Source organism: Hippocampus bargibanti, linkage group LG10 (assembly GCF_051943395.1).
Source record: "Hippocampus bargibanti isolate YZ-2025 linkage group LG10, ASM5194339v1, whole genome shotgun sequence".
Taxonomy (NCBI): Eukaryota; Metazoa; Chordata; class Actinopteri; order Syngnathiformes; family Syngnathidae; genus Hippocampus; species Hippocampus bargibanti.
Window position 1 is genome coordinate 1,135,642 of NC_142743.1, and position 20,840 is coordinate 1,156,481.

The 20,840-nt window shown below is 42.6% G+C and overlaps 1 protein-coding gene across 4 annotated transcripts in view; it reads left to right on the forward strand.

Annotated features, from left to right (window-relative positions):
• Positions 1-20,840, forward strand: part of LOC148892032 (VPS10 domain-containing receptor SorCS3-like) — a 181,753-nt gene that overhangs the window by 128,138 nt on the left and 32,775 nt on the right. For all 4 annotated transcript variants that reach the window (XM_089005560.1, XM_089005559.1, XM_089005558.1 and 1 more), the window contains 7 exons: positions 3,022-3,168; positions 4,382-4,484; positions 8,557-8,633; positions 10,750-10,841; positions 15,169-15,276; positions 16,951-17,068; positions 17,141-17,274. In XM_089005560.1, coding sequence (XP_088861686.1) covers positions 3,022-3,168; positions 4,382-4,484; positions 8,557-8,633; positions 10,750-10,841; positions 15,169-15,276; positions 16,951-17,068; positions 17,141-17,274 — 779 coding nt within the window. The remainder of the gene's footprint in view (positions 1-3,021; positions 3,169-4,381; positions 4,485-8,556; positions 8,634-10,749; positions 10,842-15,168; positions 15,277-16,950; positions 17,069-17,140; positions 17,275-20,840) is intronic.

Below are 20,840 nucleotides of genomic sequence, written 5' to 3' on the forward strand. Positions count from 1 at the left end.
GTTTAAATGTCTGCTGGATTTGGTGCGCATGGATCGGTAGCGCCCGCCTGAGGGGAGTAGCTGGAAAAGGTGGTGGGCAGGGTGCGGAGGGTCCAGTATGATTTTTCAGCAACCTAGTTTGGATTCTTGCAGTGTGCAAGTCCTCGAGAGTGGGTAGGGCGGTACCAATGATTTTTTTCCGCCGTCCGAACTGTCCGTTGAAGTCGGATTTTGTCTATTTTTGTGGTGGCCCCGAACCAAACAGTGATGGAAGAACACAGGATGGATTCGATGACTGCCATGTAGAAATGTTGCTGCACCTCCTGTGGCAGGCCATGCTTCTTTAGCAGCCTCAGGAAGTACATTCTCTGTTGGGCCTTTTTCAGGATAGAGTTGGTGTGAGACTGAGACTGTGATTCCCAGGAACTTGAAGTTCTCAACGGTTGACACATGGCAGTTGGATAGTGTGAGGGGTCGCTGTGGTGATGGATGTTTCCTGAAGTCCACGATCATCTCTACTGTCTTGACCGTGTTCAGCTCCAGGTTGTGACGGCTGCACCAGAGCTCCAGCTGCTCCACTTGTTGTCGGTACGCAGACTCGTCGCCGTCTTTGATGACACCGATGACCGTGGTGTCGTCTGCGAACTTTATGAATTTGACAGCTGGGTGCGTTGAGGTGCAGTCGTTCGTGTAGAGAGAGAAGAGCAATGGAGACAGGACGCATCCCTGTGGGACTCCAGTGCTCGTGGTTCGTGTTAAGGATGATATTTTCCCCAGTCTGACCTGTTGTGTCCGTTCTGTCCGGAAGCTGAGGATCCACTGGCAGATCGTAGGGGACACTCCAAGCTGGAGAAGTTTGGGGATGAGGAGTTCTGGGATGATGGTATTGAACGCAGAGCTGTAGTCCACAAACAGGATCCTTGCATAGGTTCCTGTGTTGTCGAGGTGGTCAAGGATGTGGTGCAGTCCGATGTTGACTGTATCCTCCACAGACCTGTTTGCCAGAACTGAAGAGGATCTAGCAGAGTTCCGGTGATGTTCTTCAGGTGGTTCAGCACGAGGCGTTCAAAGGACGTCATGACCACAGACGTCAGAGCAACAGTTCTGTAGTCGTTCAACCCCGAGGGTAATTCGTGATAATACTTAAATGCAGAACAATAAATATTCCTGTCTGAATGTCAGTTACTTTGTGAACTACAGAAGTGAACGACAAGCAGGTTCGTTTGAGTTTAAGTTTGTGAAGAATGCCGATTCAATGCAAAAATACAACAAAAAATATGCTTCTATGTCTTGTGACTGAACACAATCAGGATTTTTGTGGCCAATTACTAATTAACATGTTTAAATATTGATCACAATCATCACACATCAATCACAAGATGGTTTACATTTCTATTGAAGTCACCTGTTTATCGGCTGTTCATAGAGAAACCTACGAGAAAAATTATATCATGTTCCAAGTTTCTTTTAATTTGGACTTGTCTATATATATGTGTATTTAGCGCCCCCAAATGTTTGCACGCTAGAGCAATGGGCCATCTGGGCAGAGGGCGTTTTGAAATCCAAAGTAATTATATTACTGCAAACAAATATGAGAAGGAAAGACTCTATCACGAAATGAGAGACAACAATTTACAAAGTATTGTAGAACATCAAAAGATAGTTGGGGAACTGGTGTTGCATCCCGGCGAACATTTTTCAATTTCGTAGTCAGCAACTTGCTTATTGGGCAGACGATACATGAATGTTTCAGTGTATCGGTGGTTCAAAGCTTTGACCGAGTTAATCTAATTACCACTAAGGAGCCGCACTGGCGTGTCATATGCAAATAATGGGGGCAGTGTTTTTCTTGTACTTAGCATATGTTAACAATAAAAGTACAACGAGGAGCATGAGGAGCTTCGAGTGTTATTAACTGAGCAACTGCTGTCATTCAAATCTGCCCACATCGATTACAGGGACAAATATCCCTGTGTTGAGTCTTTTGTTTCAACTTGCCCTGGTCAAGCTATGACAGCTGCACAGCCTATAACTTGTTGACCGCTTACACACTATAAACAGCGGTATTCTTAAACATTTTGCCAATCTTGATCAATCAATGACGTGCAAAAACAAGGGTTGTGATTTGAATATGAAACATTTATTCATGAACAAATGAGTTGAACTTGATTTTGATTGACACTGTCGTACACAGTGCAAAACTGAAGTCCTGGGTTTCAGATCTGGCCTGCCACATTATTAGAAATGGTGATGCAAAGATGACACAACTTTAAAGTGGTTCAAATGTGAACAATGAAATGGAGTTGATTGTGTAACAAGTCCTAAAATGTAACCAGGGCGGGGTTAATAAAATCACTTGCCGCGCTCGCCGGTGCTATAATTTTAAATGCCTTCCCATCATAATCCTTTTGCTGTGCATTGAAATGCTTAACTCAAAATATCCTGTATGAAAGCATTGTCCAACATAGGTTGAGTTTTCCAAGCAAAAAAGAAAAAAAAACATCTCCAGGTGGCCATCCCGTCATCTGAATTAGCATGCGGATAGATATTGTTTGAGTTGTCCATGCCTTTGATACATTCAAGCTCATCGATGCCTCTCATACCTTCAGACTCAAGTCTCAAACAGCAATACCTTTGAAAGTTTAGTCGTTTGAGAGACTGTATTTGCAGTGGCGCCGCATCAAGAAAAACAGTAGGGATTACAAGACCCACACAAGGACCATATGAATAGCAAAGCGACACCTTTACAAAATGAAAGAAAGTTAATATACAATTGTTACAAATGAGCAAGTAGCACCAAAATCCAAACATGCGTGCCAAAATTAATTGGTCACACGCTACAACGTTAACGTCCCCATTGACAGAGGTGGTCAATGACATGCCGTCGGATTATGGCAGTATGGTTGATCAGAAAATGAATGACTCAGCTGAGCTGATCCACTATAGCTCATGCGATCAGTGTATCAATGTCAATGAATGCTTCCCGACAACATCAGAAGGATGAGCTTAAAATGAATTGTGTTAATTGTGTGTGGCCTTTAGGTTGCAGGCATTCGAGGCATGTTGATTGCCAACAAACGGCAAGACAACCAGGTAAAGACCTTCATCACGTACAACAAAGGCAGAGATTGGAGGCTCCTGCAAGCCCCGGCAACTGACCTGGATGGAAATGAAATTCATTGCATACTGGTAAGAGTGTGTGAGTGTGTGCTATTGGTGCTCTTTGAAACCAAGAACCAAGCACAAAGGGTGTTTTTTGTTCCTCCATTAAAAACGATATCCTGTGGCAGGCCATGCTTCATATACATTCTCATATATATATATATATATATATATATATATATATATATATATATATATATATATATATAATTTTCCATACTGCTTATTCCTCATTAGGGTCGCGGGGGTTGCTGGAGCCTATCTCAGCTGTCTTCGGGCACGAGGCGGGGGACACCCTGAATTGGTTGCCGGCCAATCGCAGGGCACACAAAGACATACAACAGTCACACTCACACCTAGGGACAATTTGGAGTGGTCAATCTGCCTGCCATGCATGTTTTTGGAGTGTGGGAGGAAACCGGAGGACCTGGAGAAATCCCACGCGGGTCCGGGGAGAACATGCAAACTCCACACAGGGAGGCCGGACCGGGACGCGAACCGGCGACCTCTGCACTGTGAAGCCGGTGTGCTAATCACTCGGCTACCGGGCCGCCCTATATATATATATATATATATATATATATATATATATATATATATATATATATATATATATATATATATATATATATATATATATATATATATATATATATATATATATATATATATATATATATATATATATATATATAATTATATTGCAGATCTGTATAGGTGATGATAGAATAATTTTGAAGAGAGAAACAGAGAGACAGACTGATTTAGAAGAAGGCTATACATAATTAATTGTCCCGTCTGCTTCCTGTTTTTTATCTCTGCATAGCTTTGTTGCTTTGCAAAGACAACCACCACTTTTTCCACCACTGTCACATCCTTATATTACTATTTGGCCTTCGTGGCTCATGACACCTAATTCGAATGTGAATTGTAAGCAATTCTAAACAAACTATACATGAATGAGCAAATAAATTAAAAAAAACGAACAAAGCAACATATCCATTTACGGATTCTCCGCTTAACGCAGACGAGATCCGCATTTCAAAGTTAAGCCTCGATTGGTCTTATTGTTATGAAACAACTTGATACTACATCATGAATTACCATAATACTATATCACATTTGGTAATTGTCCTACTGGTAATTTGACAACTTTCCAAAAGTAGGTTATCATAATGCGGTCGACAAAAGTCTTGGCAATGTTTCAAATTTGAAATCCTGTTTTTATTATATTTTCTAGCCTTTTTGTTCCCTTCACCTTCAACTACAAAGCTCAGAGAACCCTTATGTGTCTGGGGCAATCTCCACGAAGAGCTCTGCACCAGGGATCATTGTTGCTACAGGTGGGAACACAACTCAATGTTGACTATAATTGATGCAATTGCAGAAACGTGTACAATTGCAATTACACCAATTTCAAAATCAATAGGCTTCTGGTATTGCATGTCATTTAATTCATTTAAAGGACAAAAGAAACCATTTGTTGGTGCCCAACTGACATCAGAAAACGTTTTAGAGCATCTAAAAGACCCAAAACACGCAGACTGATATTTTTAGTCAAACGCAAAACACCAATAAAGAAATACTTCAAGTTGGCCAAAACTGCAACTGGCGATCTCCAACCTGGAGAGATCCAGGAGTCCTGCCGCCATGTTTGTGATGTCACATTGGGAACCTTCTGGGCGAAACCGCCAATCCTGGCCCACAAACTGCCCTGCTCGAGAATCAAAACAATGGCTTCAGAGAGTTCAGATTCAGAAAAGATGCTTTCTTGTTCCTCATCCAATTATGAATATGTTTCAAATAGTTCTGAAGAGGAAATCATATGTGGTTTGCTATCAATTAAAGAAGTCCTCCCGTATCAATTCGAGCCGTATGCAAGCGACGAAACAAAATGACATATGAAGCATATATGACGCTATGTGAATTAGCAATATAGCATCAACTTCGGTGATGTATGGCATATAAGGACATGAATAACAAATAATAAGCTACAAGATGTCAACATCAATGTAGATTCTTTAAGGTTGTGCATGCAAAAAGTTGTTTCAACTTTCAAGATGAAAAGTTACGAACTTATGTATGAATGGCCTTCTATACAAGGGAGTTCATCATAAACAAATTGTAGTGAATCACAATTCTCATAAAATTGATGACCATGATTGGTAAAAATCCAGCCAAACGATCGGAATGAAAGTCGACTTGCCGGGTCCATACGCAAAGTTACTGCTAGCTAGCCTACACATGGCTCAAAAGCTTCCACACTTTCTGCTGTCTCTCGCAGAATTATATTGATGCTAACGTTAACATGGACTCGTCATATTGGATTCCTGTATTTCAAAACAATCTTCTTCAAAATGAGCACGACAAACAAATGAATGCTTCGTGGCCTTCCACCCTGCTCTGGTTTGTTCGACTTGTCTTTTCCATTCTGCCCAAATGGTTGGTTTGTCTGCTGGGAATTTGTGTAAACACCCTCTTTATGCGTGTTACCGCAATTGGCTGCCACACAACGATTCACCATCACATTATTTATGTAGTTTTCCTTCAAATTTCTCACTCAACACAGTGTTTTCAGACTAAACAAAGTGACAAAAATGCACTCGGAATCTCCTGTGTATTGCTTTCTCGCTCAATCCACAATGTCAACAATAAACAACATGGGAGACCTGCCTCAGGGGGTTCCTAAAGACACGTCTATTTTGGCATCTTCAACAACTCGAAAACAAGACCCTTGAATATTCAGCGCAAATTAAAATAAAAATATAGCTATATGCGCTGGAATCTTTGTTAAATGCGATCAGTAGAAGTCATTTGAAGTGATTTTACAAATTATGGACGCAACTATGTCGGGAAGTGTCTGTTGTCCTTGAAAGGACAACCAACATCACTTTTTTTACCCAACTGACATCAGAAAAAGGTTTTATAGCATCTAAAATACCCAAAACACGCAGTATGATATTTTTATTCAAATGGAAAACACCAATAAAAATGACTGAAAGTGTCCAAAATCTGCAAAAAATCGAGCTGCGAATTGGGCATTTCCAGAAAGTGCCGCCCCCAGTTTGTGACGTCACGCCAAGACGTCTTGCATTGCTGGAGAATCCAAACAATGGCTTCAGATTCGGAGAATATGCTTTCTTGTGACACATCCAGTTATGAATATGATTCAAATAGTTCTGAAGAGGAAAGCATACGGGGGGAAATGGATCACCAAAAACGAGGCAGAAAATGGCGTCCAAACTCCTGTGAGGAATTAATCAGCCGGTTTCCACAGGCTGATAAATTCCTTCAATGGAGCTTGGTCGCCCTCTTCTGGCGGCTTTTTGGTGAACACGAGGTTTTCAGACCAAACAAGTACAGCAAAATACATTGACGTGATAGAAGGACTGCTACAATGTGTCTTTTTTTCAGTCAGGGGCGTTCCTTCAGTGACTTCACGTACGGACTCGTCACCAACTCAAAAACAAGACTTCCTGAATATTCAGCACAGGTCTTAAAACGTAAAATATAGCTATATGCGGTGGAATCTTTGTAAAATACGCTCAGTAGAAGTCATTTGAAGCCAAATTATGGACACCACTTGCCCGGAGACGTCGGTTGTCCTTTAATTGATTTCACACCTAACTTTCGCACTACCCTCAGAGAGAAAGAGCATTGTGTACAAGCAGATGTAAAGGGATGATAATCTTCTCTAAGTGCCAAAAAAATGAAGCACAATCCGTATCTCTTCAAGTGCTTAATGCTTGCAAGTGTTTACCCATGGTGAGAAAGTAAGTTTTTCACCAGGGTTCACTAAAAGTTTCAAAGATTATTGTCAGATGTATACACACTTTTTGAATGGTTGCAAACTGTTGATCTTGGACAGATGCCATTCTACTTCCTGACAACTAGTACCTAACAACCCACGCGTTTCAGTCTCTCCTTGCATGCCTGTATGCATGTGGTCTTGTTCTTTGTCTTGTGTGATACATAAAAAATACACAGGAATTTGAAAAAAAAAAAAAAAAACAGTACTTGGGATCGTGTCGCTTTGTGGCAGAGTCGTTTCTCTTGCGTGGATTTGTGTGATTGAATTTGCTTGCGGCAACTTTTAAGGTACAACCGACACCATATTTTTGTTTCCTAACTGACATCAGAAAAATGTTTTTAATGTAAATGTTGCATATAAAATACCCAAAACACGCAAGATGATATTTTTAGTCAAATGCAAAACACCAATAAAAATGACTTAAAGTGTCCAAAAATTACTTCAAATTGAACCCGGAAGTGGCCAGTTTCAGAAGGTCGCACCCCCTTGTTCGTGATGTCACACCAAGACGTCTTGCCTTGCTCAAGAATCAAAAAAATGGCTTCAGATTTGGATCAACACGGATCAACACGAAGTTTTCAGACTAAACAAAGTACCGCAAAATGCATTGTGTGTCGCTTTCTCGGTCAGGGGCGTTCCCTCCGTGACGTGACGTCAGGAATCGTCACCAACTCAAAAACAAGACGTCGGTTGTCCTTTAAGGCATCAGCTAGTGCAAAGACAGCATTATGTTGTCTGAACGCTCCAGTAATCTGTAGGGGAGAACTTGCAGTCGTCTATTATTTACATGAACCGAAAAATGGTTTTATAGCTCTGACAGGGGTCATGAGGAGCATTATAATCACATACATGGAGAGATTGAAAGCTTGCTCTATACATGTGTGCCTTTCATGACATATGTTACCTTTGCAGACACTCAAAAATGATACAACTGTGTACATTATTCAAACAATCACTGAAACCTAAATACATTCACCATCACCAGGATCTCATAAGTTAATGAACTTATTGAAAGGTTTACTTAGATTTATAGGTCAGTGGTCATTTTTATAGCAGCAGATTGTGCTATGTGGCCAACAGATCTGCACAATAATCAGGAAGCTTTTTGAATGGTAATTTCATATCTGTCACTTTGCATGGGTTATGTCAGGGTACTGCAGTAAATTGTGTGTCTGTCTACGCTATGCACATCTCATATCCAATAGTTGAGGGGATGACAGTTGGGAATCTGAAAAGCATTGGATGTATATCAATACTTTGCTGGAAGTTTAGGCTTTTTCAATGTGTAATGCAAAAGAACAAAAAATAACTAAAGACCACTAGTTGTCATCAAATAATTTGGAGACATGATAAAATAAAGCAAAGATGAAAATGATCATGAAAGGAGGTGTAGGGACTTGCTTTTATGTTTTGAAGAGGGCGAATAAAAATAATGTGATATACAGTATAATATCATTTGATTGAAACTTGAACGATCCAATTTATTTCCACTGGTGTTAAAAAATAACTGGCAATAAATTGAATTATATCTTAATCTTAAGTGAGTATGTTGCGCCTCTCCCGTGTTATAATTTACCTGTTTTTTTCTGTCGTATACTTTGCAGGGAATATTGGAGCTGAGCTGTCCTACAACAATGTTGGCATGTACATATCATCTGATGCCGGAAATAGCTGGAGACAGGTGACAGTTCAGAACGAAGTCTGTTTTTTGTATATGCATGCGCCCGTGTGCGTTTATATGTGTGTGTGCGTGTGTGTGTGTGTGTGTGTGTGTGTGTGTGTGTGTGTGTGTGTGTGTGTGTGCGCGTGTGTGCGTGTGTGCGTGTGTGCGTGTGTGTGTGTGCGTGTATGAGTGTGTGCGTGTGCGTGTCTTAAAGTCTGAGTGTGTGTGCTAAACTCCATGTTAAAAAGCTAATTTGGTAGGATTTAGCTCATTCATCTCCTTGTCTAAAAATAACAATACATTTCATTTTAAGCATTTCATTTCATTTAACCTTTCAAAGCTCTCAAGCACACTTTACAGTCACAAACAAGCATAGGCACTATAATAAATACAATCCAATCACAAATAGAATACAATGAATTACATACAATTATAAATAGAAACAAGAGAGAGAGCTACACAGAAAATGCCATTTTAAATACTAGGTGGGTTTTGAGATGGGACTTGAAGGTGAGAAGAGAATCGATTTTATGAATGTTGGGAGAAAGTGAGTTCCAGAGTTTGGGGGCAGAGCAGCTGAAAGCCCTGTCCCCTACCATGCTGAGACGAGCGGGGGACCGGGGGAGGGGGGGTGCAGACAGAGGTGGAGGGAGGAAAAAGATCTGAGGGAACGAGAGGGAATAGAAAATTGAAGAAGGTCAGACAGGTAGGGGGGGCAAGGTTATGGATAGCTTTAAATGTATAAAGAATAATTTTAAAGTTGATTCTATATTTGACCGGGACACAGTGGAGCTCTTGGAGGACGGGGGTGATGTGGTGAAAGGTTGAGGTTCTGGTGATCCGGGCTGAATAATTCTGGACGAGTTGAAGTTTGTGGAGAAGTTTCTGAGGGACACCAAGGAGAAGTGAATTGTAATAGTCAATCCGGGAGGTGACAAGACTATGAACGAGGATAGCAGTGGTGTGAGGGGTGAGAGACGGGCGAATACGATTGATATTGCATAGGTGGAAATAGGCAGATCGGGTTAAGTTATTTATATGGGAATGTCAAGATAGTGTGCTGTCAAGGATGACACCTAAACTTTTGAAGAGGGTGGAAGAGAGGTGTCAGGTTTGCTGGGTGTCATCCGCAAAGAATTGAAATTGTATACCAAATTTACGGAGAATATTGCCATGGGGAAGAAGGTAGATGATAATGAGGAGAGGTCCCATGACAGAGCCTTGGGGCACACCACAAGAAACAGGAGAGGACTGTGAAGTGAAGGAATTAATTTGGATGAACTGAGAGCAGCCAGAGAGATAAGAGTGGAACCAGCTTAAGGGGGTATCAGTGATCCCTATGGAGGAAAGTCTGTCAAGGAGGATGAGATGAGAAATGGTATCAAAAGCTGCAGTTAGGTCAAAAAGGACGAGGATGGAGAGGAAACCAGCGTCAGCTGCCAAAAGAAGATCATTCGTGACTTTTAAGAGAGCTGACTCTGTACTGTGGTGGGGGCGGAAACCAGACTGGAATGGTTCGTAGAGATCATTCTGGGAAAGTGAGAGTGTACCTGGGGGTACACAACTTGTTCTCGGATTTTGGAAATAAAAGGAAGGTGAGAAATGGGGCGAAGGTTCTTGAAGTCATTGGGATCAGATCCAGGCTTTTTAAGAATTGGTGTGAATGCCGCCGTTTTCAGTCGGGCAGGGGCGATTCCTGAGTGAATAATGGCTGAAATGAATGGAAGGAGAGACGGCAAGCAGGATTTGACCAGAACTGTTGGGAGAAGATCTAATTTATAGGAAGAATTCTTGGATTTAGTAATGAGGTTTGCGATTGTAGAGGGAGGAGGGAGATCAAAAGAAGATAAGAGACATGAGGGGGAAGGAAGGTTGGGGGAGAGGGGGATACAGAGGAGCCAAGATGCTGGTGGATTTTGTTGACTTTTTCAGAAAAGAATATAGAGGGAGAGAATTGCAAGTGTCAGAGGAAAAAAAGTGAGGGGGTATACAGGGGGTTGAATGATTCAGTTTTCAAGAAAAAAGAGAGCCAGAGTATTTCTAGTGTTTGCGTGAATGTCAATGGGCAGGTCTTAGTTACTTTTTTAACACTATTTAACACTATGCTATTTTATGTATGATCGATGACATGCAGATTTTTGAAGAGGAGCACAATGTTTGGTTTCTGGACAAAGGAGGGGCCCTTGTTGCTGTAAAACAACCTTCTGTGCCAACAAAACACTTATGGTATGTCAGTTTGATTAATTCTCTTTTGTATTGCTTTTCATAGTCACATACATTTAATATGTTTCTTGTGATTTAAATAGGCGGCATGCTGGACCAGTGGTTGGCACATCTGCTTCACAGTTCTGAAATTTGGGATTTGAGTCCTGTGGCCGTCCTGTGTGGGGTTTGCATGCTCCCCCGTGCGTGCATGATTGTTTTTTTAGGGGGGGACTCCTGCTTTCTCCCATATTCCAAAAACATATTAGGTTCATTGAAGACTTGTCCTTGAAGTTTAAATGTGAGTGGGAATGATTGTTTGACATGATTGTTTGGTATGTAGCCCTGCCGATGCTAACAACCTGTACAGGATGTATTTGTCTGGGATTGGCTCCAGATCACAATAGTGAAGAATAAAAAGTGGAGTGATGGATGAATGGATGGATGAGTAAATAGCTTGTTGATGCATAGTATGTGATACACATTGAGTCGTTCCCTTTGCGCCTAAGGGTACATCAGTTTATCCTGATGTAAGAGTTTATTTATGTATTTATTTGAAGGGGGGGTTCTTCACGAATTACATTCAGTTTTTTTACCCTCATTTAGTACATCCTTTAAAACAGGGGACAGGAACTATTGGCTCTTTTGATGATGGCATCTGGCTCCACGATTATATTTTTTATATATAGATTTTTCGATGTTCATGTCCTGTTTGGGCTGAAGTTGGCGGAAATCGCAATTTTGATTGGATGATACTGACCTAGGTTGGCGGAAAGCACAATTTTGATTGGAATGATACTTGCCGTTCATGTTGAATAGGCCCGACGAATAAAAAATGACGAGTATCGTGAACTTCAGGTTAATCGACCGAAGGATTTGCCTTTGTGGAGAGAAAAGGTTCTGATTCTAATTTGCAATAAAACAATACTGTAGCCATTGAGGAAGGAGCACACAAAACTGCACGTAGACATGTGTTTCTTCCAACGGCTAACAAGTGGAGCTCACTCAAACAGAAAATGCAGTGAAATATATGTAACATAAACGCGCCCTTTCCTGTGCAGATGCCTGGTACTTGTGCGCGCCACACAGCCCCCCCACCCCACCCCAGAACACCCAGAAGGAAAGTCAAGGTGAAAACTTTGCTGGGGGCTTGACCAGCCTGCCACAACGACTATGCAGTCCTTCGTTCGGTTGTGCAGGTGAAGTTATTCGGGCAGGTGACCCGGGTGAGACCTGAGTGGGGGAACGACACTCAACCCTGGCATGCCGCGGTGAGGCTGGAGGTTTTGGAGGGCGTCCGCGACATGGAACCTGGCCGGCGAAATGTCCTCGCCCGCAACTAAATGAGCCGTTTTGAGCCTGTCTACTGAAATGCCCTCCCTTCGCCCACCCATATCGAGCACAAAACTCTTTTCGTGTTTGAGCACTCTAAGCGGGCATACGGCGGCTAGAGGGGAGAGCGGTGGGCATCGTGACGCACGAAGACAAACCGGCCTGACCGAAGAGCAGACCGAACAAACACTTTGGGGACACAGTGGTGAAATGGTGCTGGAGTCAGGGGCTCTCCAGGCAAAAAGGGGAAAGAAGGTGCACCTGAAGCTTCAGGCAGAAATTCACCAGGGACGTGGAGCGGCTGGCCAAGCACTAACTCTGTCGGAGCGGCGTTTAGGTCTTCTTTTGGGGCCAAACATAACCCGAGCAGGACCCACGGAGGCCAGGCAACACAATTGACGCCCGATAGTGTGGCCCGTAGCGTGGCTTTGGAAACGTTCACACATCCCGTGTGGTAGGCCATAGTGCAGTGTACCTGCACACCCAAGGACTGCACCATAGCCGACCAGAAGCCGGACACAAACTGGGGGCCCCTGTCCGAAGTGATGTCGGATGGCGTGCTGAAACGCGTGACCCAGGACGACAGAAATGCGTGTGCTATATCTGCCGAGGTCGTGGAGGACAGGGGGACTGCTTCCGGCCACTTAGTGGTCCGTTTGACCATACTGAGGAGATGCGTGCACTCCTGCGAAGGAGGGAGGGTCCCGACCAGATCCACATGAACGTGGTCAACTCTCCTGGCCGGAATTGGTAACGTTTCCAGGTTTGCGCGCTGACATGCCACGCATGCAGCTGCCCACTTCCTTACGTCCTTTCGTAACCCAGGCCAGACAAACTTCAAGTAGTCAAACTACTTGGCCCCAAGTAGTTTGACTGTTTCCCGGACGCCAGGGTGTGAGAAGCAATGAATAGAATCAAAAATTCGCCGACGCCACTCCTGCCACCACGGGACGAGTGCGACCTGCAAACACATCACAGAGGAGAGCGGGACCCCCTTCACATAGTGCCACCTCCTCAAGCTTCAGGGCCGTGCCTGCTGCCTTGCGTTCGTGGATGTCAGGATCCTCAGATTCGGCGGTGGCCATCTCTGAAAAATCCACCCCGAGCTGGACTCGATACATGATCGCGCGTGACAAGCAATCGGCCACAGGGTTACATTTGCTGGCCACATGACGAATGTCTGTTGTAAATTCTGAAATGGCCTCTAAATACCGTTGCTGTCGGGCCGACCACGGTTCAGTCACCTTCGACATGGTGAATGTAAGTTGTTTGTGATTCACATCTGCGGTGAACAGGCGCCCCTCCAGTAGGAGTTTCAAGATAGAGTGCTCACAACTCTCTGTCGAAAACACTATACTTGTGTTCGTTATCTTGCAGTTTCCGACTGAAAAATGCAAGGGGGTGCCATTCGCTCTCCACAAGCGGCTCGACTACCACCCCTACGGCAACATCAGACGCATCGGTAGTCAAAGCTACTTGTGCAGTTGAGATCGGGTGGACCAGAAAAGTTGCACTCGCGAGAGCGTCCTTGGCTTGTTGAAAGGACTGTGCGAGGCCACTCGACGGGGTCATTAGCCTTCTTTTTTCTCAAGGCGCCGTAAAGGGGTTGTAGGAGGTGCGTGAGGAAGAAACCGGTTGTAAAAATGCATCATGCCCCAAAAAAAAAGCCTTAACTGTGGGGGAAGTCAACCACTGCCTGCACTTTGGCGGGTAAGGAGATGGCGCCCTGTTCACAAATGTGGTGCCCCAAGAAATCGATCTTGGACAGACCAAATTGTTCAGACCAAAAACTTCACAGGGTTAACGATAACGATTAGATCCTCGCCAGTGCTTAGCCTATTGTGTAGCAGAATAACCCAAAGTAATACTAGTAAAGCTCATGGGCTATAGCAAACCACTGTCTGAGCCATTTACCCACAAATGGATAAAACTAAGATCAGTGACAAAAATTACCAGGAGTGGTTGATCAGCTGAAATTACTCCCAAGATAGTGATGGCACGTGATCCAGGAATATGCAAAACAACCTAGAGTAAACAGATGGCAAATATCTCTAGAGCTTCAGTTCTAGTCAGTGTTAATGTATCTACCATAAGAAAGACACTGATCATAATTGCTCACCCAAAACACATCTTGGTGATCCTCAAAAAAAAAAACATTCTATGGGCTGACAAATGTAAAATGTGACTTTTTGGAAGATGTGCGGCCTGCTACATCAGGGATAAAAATGGCACAGCATTTGCTAAAAAGAACATGATGCCAACAGTGAAGCATCGCAATGGCAGTGTGGTGGTCTGTGGCTGCTTTTACTATCTCAGAGCCAGGATAACTTGTGATTGAACACTAGATAATTCTAGAGGAGAACATCCGACAATAGATGTGCACCCTCGAACTCAAGCCCTCTGTAACATGCAGCAGGTCAACTATTCAAAAAACAACACAATTAAGAGATTTGGGATCCAAGTCAAAATCCAGACTTAAATCCAATTGAGATGTTGTGGTGTGACGTTAAAGGATCAGTTCATGTTCAAAACCTCTCCAACATGACAGAGGTGAAACAATTCTGCGAAGAAGAGTGGGTCAAAATTCCCCCATGTGATGTCGCATCATTAATTATCACAAATGTTTGATTTCAGTTACTGATCCACATCCCATTTGTAGGTTCAGTGGGCAATGACTTCTTCATTTCGGCACAAGTACGTGTGGATTTTTTGTGTGTGTGTCTAAAGAAATTAAACTTGAATTCATAAACCTTGAGTTGTCTCAAAGTGATATTAAAATAGGTTTGATTAACTCAAACATTTGTGCGCGATAGATATGCAAAGAACACAGACGTCAAAAAGGGTCAAATACTTTTTCACAGCATTGTACACAGAGATTGACTTGTCTGTAGAGACAATAGTGATTGTGATCCCAACCTCTCCTCTGACCAAGCTCAAATAGAGAGTTTCTGCTTTGCGTGTCATTTCTGTTGCTATTACTGGGTTTGTGATGGGAATGCGTTTTGACACACATGTACAGGGTCAGCTTTGACGAAGGGAGGCAATGGACCCAACACAGCTTTTCCTCTGTACCTCTGTTCGTGGACGGCATTTTAGTCGAAGCTGGGGCAGAGAACCAGATTATGACGTAAGTCTTACAAATTCCCTAACTGCAAATAATCAGTTTGAAATGATTATTTGTCAGAGTGTGTTATCATGAAAGTTTCAATAAAAAGTATTTTTGCATCCGTGCGGTCATCTGAGTTACTTTTTGCAGAGCTTGCCGGCCCGGCAGATTCAGGAAGTATACAATATTTAAAGGCAATATGCCGTTTAAAAAAAAATAAAAAAAATGTGTTGTACTATTATGTGCTGCACTACTTTTAAATCATTGAGGTGGGGGATGCTCCCTAAACTGAGATGTTTTACACTTGCCTTTTATTTTAAGAGATGTGAATTATTTTACCTGGACTACTTCTAGAATTTCTTCCCGGACCTGCATGGTCCGTCCTCCAGTTTCCTCCCACATTTCAAAAATGTGTGGCAGACTGATTGATCGCTCCAATTTTTTCTTTGGTGTTAGTGTGAGTGTCAATGGTTGTTTGTTGTGTGCCCTGTGACTGACCGGCAACCGGTTCAGGGTGTCCCCCGCCGACTGCTCAACGACGGCTGGAATAGCCTCCCACCCTGCCGCAACCCTCATGATGATAAGTGAATGAATCATATACTTTCAGAATTGGGAGAGGGGGGGTTTCCCATCAACTTCACAGTTCAGAGGTTGTGGGTTCAATCTGGCCTCCCTGTTTTGAGTTAATCATGTTCTTCCCTCCCACATTCCAAAAACATCCATGGCGGGCTCCCTGAACATTATCCTTGACTTTTGGAGACTGAATGGGATGATTCTGTGAACCAAGATACTGCTTGGTTTAAGTGTGATGTGTAACTATACGTAATAAACATGCCAGTGAATACAGTGGTGTGAAAAGAGAGACTGACAGCTAATACTAGAATAAAGAGTTCAGTAATGAGTACGTAATTTGAAAGATGAGATGAATCAGAGGGTTCCATGTCTACTAATTGCAATGCCTCTACAGATTTGTATCTGTAAATACCACCATAGTCTCTAACCCTAAACATAGCTAAAAACTTTCATTTCGGCTTCAACCCTTTCAAGCACCTGTTAACATGATAAGCCCACTGTAGTAACCACTGTCCCCGAAAGGGTTAAAAAATGAACAAGACTTCATGATAATAAAGTAACCTGATCTTACTTTTATCTTTTTTAACCATATTTTTAGATATGGAGAATGAAAGTAAGATAATTGCCAATATGTTTTTAAAAAGACACTTGTACTGGACAGATTGATCCCACTTATGCTCACAGACATCATAGATGAGCTGGAGGATTTCCCAGATGACTTGGGGCAATACAAAAAGTGCACCCTGGTTTGGCCTCCAACCAGTTACAGCTATTCACATAATTGTTCACACAATCTAACAAGAAGCATGTTTTTTGGAATGCGGGATGGAATCGGACTACTCGTAGAAAAACAATGAACGAAGACCTGATGAATTCGGATTCTGACCGGCAATCACTTAAATGAGGTGGATGTGCTAACAGCGCATCTGTTGGGGTAATTCTTTTAACCCATCAGCATTCAATGCAGACACTTCACAAATCCGCTTTTTTTCCCCCAATTGTCATTAGTCTTATGTTGCCTTTATACCAATATTCTCATTGTGTTGCTTTGTTTCTATATTAAAATCATATGAAATAATTGTAGTAGTAAAAGTAGATATCATTTTCTGCATTTTACTTCAGATTTTTTGGGCACTTCAGCCATCGCTCAGAATGGCAACTCATCAAGATAGACTACAAGTCGATCTTCAGTAGGAAATGTACTGAGGAAGATTACCAAACATGGCATTTGCGCAATCAGGTAAAAAAAAAAAAAAAAACTTTCCATGTTGGTGTTTATACCATGACAAGATCATCACTTACTCCTCCACAGGGTGAACCATGCATTATGGGTCAAAAACAGATTTACATGAAACGTCGTCCTGGAAACTACTGCATGCTCGGCAAAGACTATTCAAGAATCATCTCTGCTGAGTCTTGTATTTGCCGAGCCCATGATTTTGAATGGTAAGCTTAACATAAAAAAACATGTTCTTTACCACACACAGCGCACATTTTGAAGCGCTGCACTGAGATTAAGAGCTCTATTTGCAAGTCTTGCACAGGCGCAGTGTCAATCTGTGGGGGAAGACTAAACTACATTTTGGTATTCATACCCGTGTTGCAGTACAGTTAAAAAAAGCATTTTGCACGAGACAATTGTTTCACCCAAAATCAAAGCCGCTCCTCTCATAACCGTTCAATGCCATGTGCAGGTCACAAGCTGTCCATGTGCTTGAGTCCTGCGAGTAGGCAACGAGTAAAAAGTACATTTCAAAGGAACTGCAATCCTCGAGCGGATAATTCAAAGTTGACTGAGGAGATCATAAATCTGTGAAGATGCCACCTTCCACCCAGTAAAAACACCAATCCATACCAGAGTAAAACCGATGATAATAAAAATGCATTCAACAAATGGCACAAACCTTTAATTTGTCAAGATCATTACATACATGAATTTCATGTTAATAATTGCAGCAACTGAAACTTGACTCTGGACCACTTTGACTAAAATACAAAGTGTGTAGTTGATTCCTATCCTTTTTTTTCTCAACATTTACAGGGATGTCTGACCCCGTTTCAGTGAGAACTCTCCAAATTCAGTACTATTCATCATCCACAAGGACATAAAACCAACAAAATTCATACATTTTTGCATGCCACTCACATGCCATTACTCATTTTCATAATATATTCCTTTACACAGCTGCAGGCAAGGAGGGCCGCTGTCCTGCCCATTTCCCAGCACTCCCGGCTGAAACACGCCTGATTCAGATGATCAGCTCCTCAGCCAGCTGTGAAGCAGCATTAAAAAAGCCTGATGATTGAAATCAGGTGTCTTGCTCTTTGGAGATCTGGCAAACAGGGAGGACAGTGGCCCTTGAGGACCAAATTTGGGCAGCCCTGCTTTACACACTCACGTCCCACCCACTTTCCAATAAAGTGAAAAGTAGTTTGAACTTGTTTTAAACAACATGCTAATAAGGTCTAATCCCAGTGTCGCAGAGTAAAATATGCTCTTTGTGATTGTTCCAATTAAAAGATGAGAAAGGCATTTGGATGTTAATAATTTCAATTTGCATGCAAATATTCAATTGATTGCCTTTACATTTCAAATAACAGAGAGATGGAACCACACCATCTAACTGTACGATGTAAATATCTTTTGTAGCAGTCCAAAATGCATGCGCTGATTAGTTTCTGTCAAGCAACGATAGTTACTCCTACTTTCTCTCTTTGTCAACTTCTGGCTTGCTTCAGTCGAAAACATTTTGCCGGCACGCTCTTCAATGTGCTTTCAATATACTTTCAAATGCACTACGGTGCAAATTCAAATGAAATTGGGACATTGTATGAAACGTAAATAAAATTGAAATAATGATTTGAAAATCGTTTACAACCTAATTCAATTGAATATACTGAAAAGGCAATATAGGAAGTATTAAAACATTCTATCTAGATTCTAGAGGAATCAAAATATACAACTGGATCATAAAGTATATGCCACACTTCTACATAACGTTGCGAAGTGTCGTAAAGCAGTGGTGATGACATGCCAGCCTGTTGACCAACACGCGGCACAATAAAGACTGGATAAAGCAAGTTATCACATGTTCCTCTGGACATAACATTGGTGGCGAAGATGGACTCCTATGCAGCTCCCCTCCCCTCGTTCCTCACACTCCCCGCTGAGTCTCCAGTCCCATTATCCCGCTGATGTGACTTTCACGACATATCTGACGGCGATCGGACTAAACGAGGCAAGTGAGGCACAGCTAACGGCGATGCTAGTGCACAGCTTGGCTAGTGAGGGGCAGCGCATTTTTCGTACGCTCGGACTTGTGCAGACATATTGGGATTGTGTAACTTTATTGGAATTTCGCCCCCGGCATAGCGTAATCGTCCGGCAGATTGCCTTCCATCAACAATGGCAACAGACAGGTGAGCAGGTACACCACTATGTTGCCTACTTGCAGTGCTTAGCGCGCATCTGTAAATTTGCCCACTTGGTAGAAGGATTTGGGATCAATTAGCGGAGTACATGATTGATCCCAAGCTCCGGGAGAAACTCTTACTTTCACCTGACAACCTTCCACTCTTGAAGGCTGTGGAAATGGCGTTCCAAATGGAGAATGCAGCACAATTAGCAGCTCGGCTCGTGAACACACCCACCCCTTTACGATCTCCCGCGTTGGCACAGATCGTTGCTCCAATCCCTGAAACCCCAGACTCCACCTCCACCAATGACTGTGCTGAGCCAAATGTGGCCAGACATCAATGGGCTGACACACACAGGCCTTGTGCCAACTGTGGTTTTGCCTCATACCCCACATATGCGCCCAATTGCCAAGGCAACGGACAACAATGCCAGCACTGCGGGAAAATGCACCACTTCGCAAGGATGTCCCTCTCTGCTCCCATCTCCACCTACGACAGTGCTGAGGTACTGTAAATGTGCTCGGACGTCAAGGGGCAAACACACGCGGGCCTTCTGCCAACTGTGGAGCTTCCTTACATGCATGCTCACTTGCAAAGGCACAGGACAACGATGTCAGGGCTGCGGGAAGATGAACCATTTTTCCAGGATTTGCCGCTCTGCCAAATATTTAAAAACTACTTTCGCTCTGTTGGTTGGTAACACAGAATATCACGTAGAGAACACCACAGGGTTTGTAGAGAGGATCAAAGACCTCATATTGGAACCTGAGGAAACTTTGGCATCATACGATGTGACTTCTCTCTTTACATCTGTCCCAACCCCAGCAGCAGTCTCAGTGGTGAGGACGAGACTACTGGCGGATGTTTCTCTGCATGAAAGAACCAAACTTAAACCGGATCACATCTGCCAATTATTAGAAATCTGCCTTAATACTACGTATTTTCAATTTCGGGAAAAAATTTATAAACAAATTCATGGTTGTGCTATGGGCTCACCAGTTTCACCCATAGTGGCTAATCTTTACATGGAAGAGATGGAGAAACAGGCCCTCACATCCTTCCCAGGGACAAAACCTAGACACTGGTTTAGATATGTGGACGATACTTTTGTCATAATTAAGAAACAAGAAATTCAATCCTTCACAGATCACCTCAACTCTGTAGACGTCAACATTAAATTTACTCGTGAGGACATTCAAGAGAACCAACTAGCCTTCTTGGATTGTAAAGTAATTATAAAAGAGGACAGAGCGCTAAAAACAGAAGTCTTTAGGAAGGCTACGCACACTGACCAATACTTACTTTTTGACTCTAACCACCCTTTACAACATAAACTAGGAGTTATCAGAACCCTCCAGCATAGGGCTAAACTAATACCAACTAGCACTGAAGGTAGAGAAAAGGAGTCAAAACATATCAGGAGAGCACTCACTAACTGTGGGTACCCTCAGTGGTCATTCAACAAATGTCAGAAAGAAAGAATAACGAACGAAACCAATAATTCTCAAGATACAAAAAGGAGAGGAGTCGCAGTACCTTACATTGCAGGAGTTTCTGAAAAATTACAAAGAGTCCTTTGGCAACATAAAATTCCT